At 31.9% G+C, this 1,757-nt stretch overlaps 1 protein-coding gene across 1 annotated transcript; it reads left to right on the top strand.

The window, feature by feature from the left end:
• The first annotated feature begins 501 nt into the window (after positions 1 to 501).
• LOC107302040 (acidic leucine-rich nuclear phosphoprotein 32 family member B-like) lies at positions 502 to 1,717 on the top strand. The gene is made up of 2 exons (XM_015831171.2): positions 502 to 760; positions 1,535 to 1,717. Exons 1-2 carry the CDS (start codon positions 535 to 537, stop codon positions 1,540 to 1,542), a joined length of 234 nt encoding a protein of 77 aa, XP_015686657.1. The 5' UTR covers positions 502 to 534; the 3' UTR covers positions 1,543 to 1,717.
• The last annotated feature ends 40 nt before the right edge of the window (positions 1,718 to 1,757 follow it).

Here is a 1,757-nt window from a genome sequence, read left to right as displayed (position 1 = left end):
AAATAAGAGGAAGTTATATTTATACACAGTCTGCTTTTACTATTATCCAATCTAGAATATAAGAGGTCAGTATGAGATAGAAAGAAGTTCCCTCATGGATAGGGAAGAAGGGACTCTTCATATTATTATTTTTTAAAGTAACATGTCAAGGAGATGGCATCAGGCAGCATAGTCTTCTTGATCTTGTTTTTCTTTTCACACAAAGATCAGAAAGGGATCTTTAAATGAACTGAAATGGCTTTAGATTAATTCACATTGAAGAGGGATTTCTTTAAAAATGATTTATTAGTAAATAATAACCTTCCTTTATAATCTTGACTAAATGAGAAATGTATATGATAATTTCAAAATTCTTGTTCTTTTTCAGGGAAGTTAGGTTAATTACATTGTGAACTCATATTTAATTTGGGAATGTCATGAAATAATATACTGTATCAGCTCAGTACATGGCTTTGTTTATCTCTCTCCCCCTCCCAATCCAAACTGAAATTATGAGTATATCTTGCTAGATGTGTGTATGATCTCAATATACTAATGATGCTTAAAACTAACAAAAGCATATTTTTAATTCAGAAAAAGTTGGACTCTCTGAAGAGCCTTGACCTGTACAACTGTGAGGTAACAAATCTAGATGACTACCGAGTGTGTGTCTTCACACTTCTTCCACAGCTCACATATCTGGATGGATATGATCAGGAAGATAAAGAGGCTTCTGATTCAGATGCTGAAATAGATGGTTTTGATGAGGAAGATGAGGAAGGTGAGGTCAAATCATATTAATTGTGAATTGGAAAGGGTTAATTCTTGGCTATGACCAAGGTCTACCTAATGTAAATATGGCATTGAGTCATTTGGAGCACCGCATTAAATTAATTTATCAAATTTGAAATGTTCTCTACACTATACAGCGGATATAAAAAGTCTATAAACCCCTGTTAAAATGCCATATTTTTGAAAGGTAAAAATATCAGACCAAAATAAATCACTGCAGAATTTTTCCATCTTATATGTGTGTGTGTGTGTGTGTGGTTGGGGTTTTTACAAATAACATTTTCAATATTCAGTAAACAGCATAATGTCTGGGTTCATGTGTTTAAAGAATAAAAAAACCTGAGTAATAATTACATTAAAAATATGTTAATTAATCGCTCAATGGTCTTCTTGCTAATCTATATTCAAAGTTACATATCACATTCCTTTCTCTCTAATTCGTTTTTCTAGCCATTGATAAAAGTTATCCTATGTTCTAAAATACACTGAGTCTTCGTTCTCTTTTGTCTTTAAAGTCAATCTATCCATTTCTGCACACTCTAAAATTTTCTTAATTCTTCAGTTGGTAAATTTTCATTTTTCCAATATTGGGCAAATACAATTCTTGCTGCAGTTAGTATGTGTAGAATTAAATATATACAGTCTTTCTCATAATTTGCTCCTATTATTCCTAACAAGAATAATTCTGGCTTAAAGTCTATTTGTTTTTCAGTCATTTTCTCCAACCATAAATGTATTTTGAGCCAAAATCTTTTTGCTTTAGGGCAGTGATCGGCAGCCTTAAACACTCAATCAGCCAGTTGGACCAGTTTCCCACATTAAAGAAAACACTGGGAACCACAAAACCCTTTTGACATCTAAAATGAAGATAACACTGCAGATATCGTTTTTTACCTTTATACTATGCATAAAAAAACTATAGTGTGTTGCATTTATGAAATCAATGAACTGCTACAAAGAAAACAAATTTTTATTTCTGCATGCAA

The sequence above is a fragment of the Protobothrops mucrosquamatus genome, unplaced genomic scaffold, assembly GCF_001527695.2.
Source record: "Protobothrops mucrosquamatus isolate PMUCROS unplaced genomic scaffold, P.Mucros_1.0 scaffold23712, whole genome shotgun sequence".
Lineage (NCBI taxonomy): Eukaryota > Metazoa > Chordata > Lepidosauria > Squamata > Viperidae > Protobothrops > Protobothrops mucrosquamatus.
This window is presented reverse-complemented; position numbering and strand designations above follow the sequence as displayed.

Excerpts from the sequence above, each read along its gene's own strand:
- LOC107302040 (XM_015831171.2), top strand. The coding sequence starts at position 535 with ATGATGCTTAAAACTAACAAAAGCATATTTTTAATTCAGAAAAAGTTG.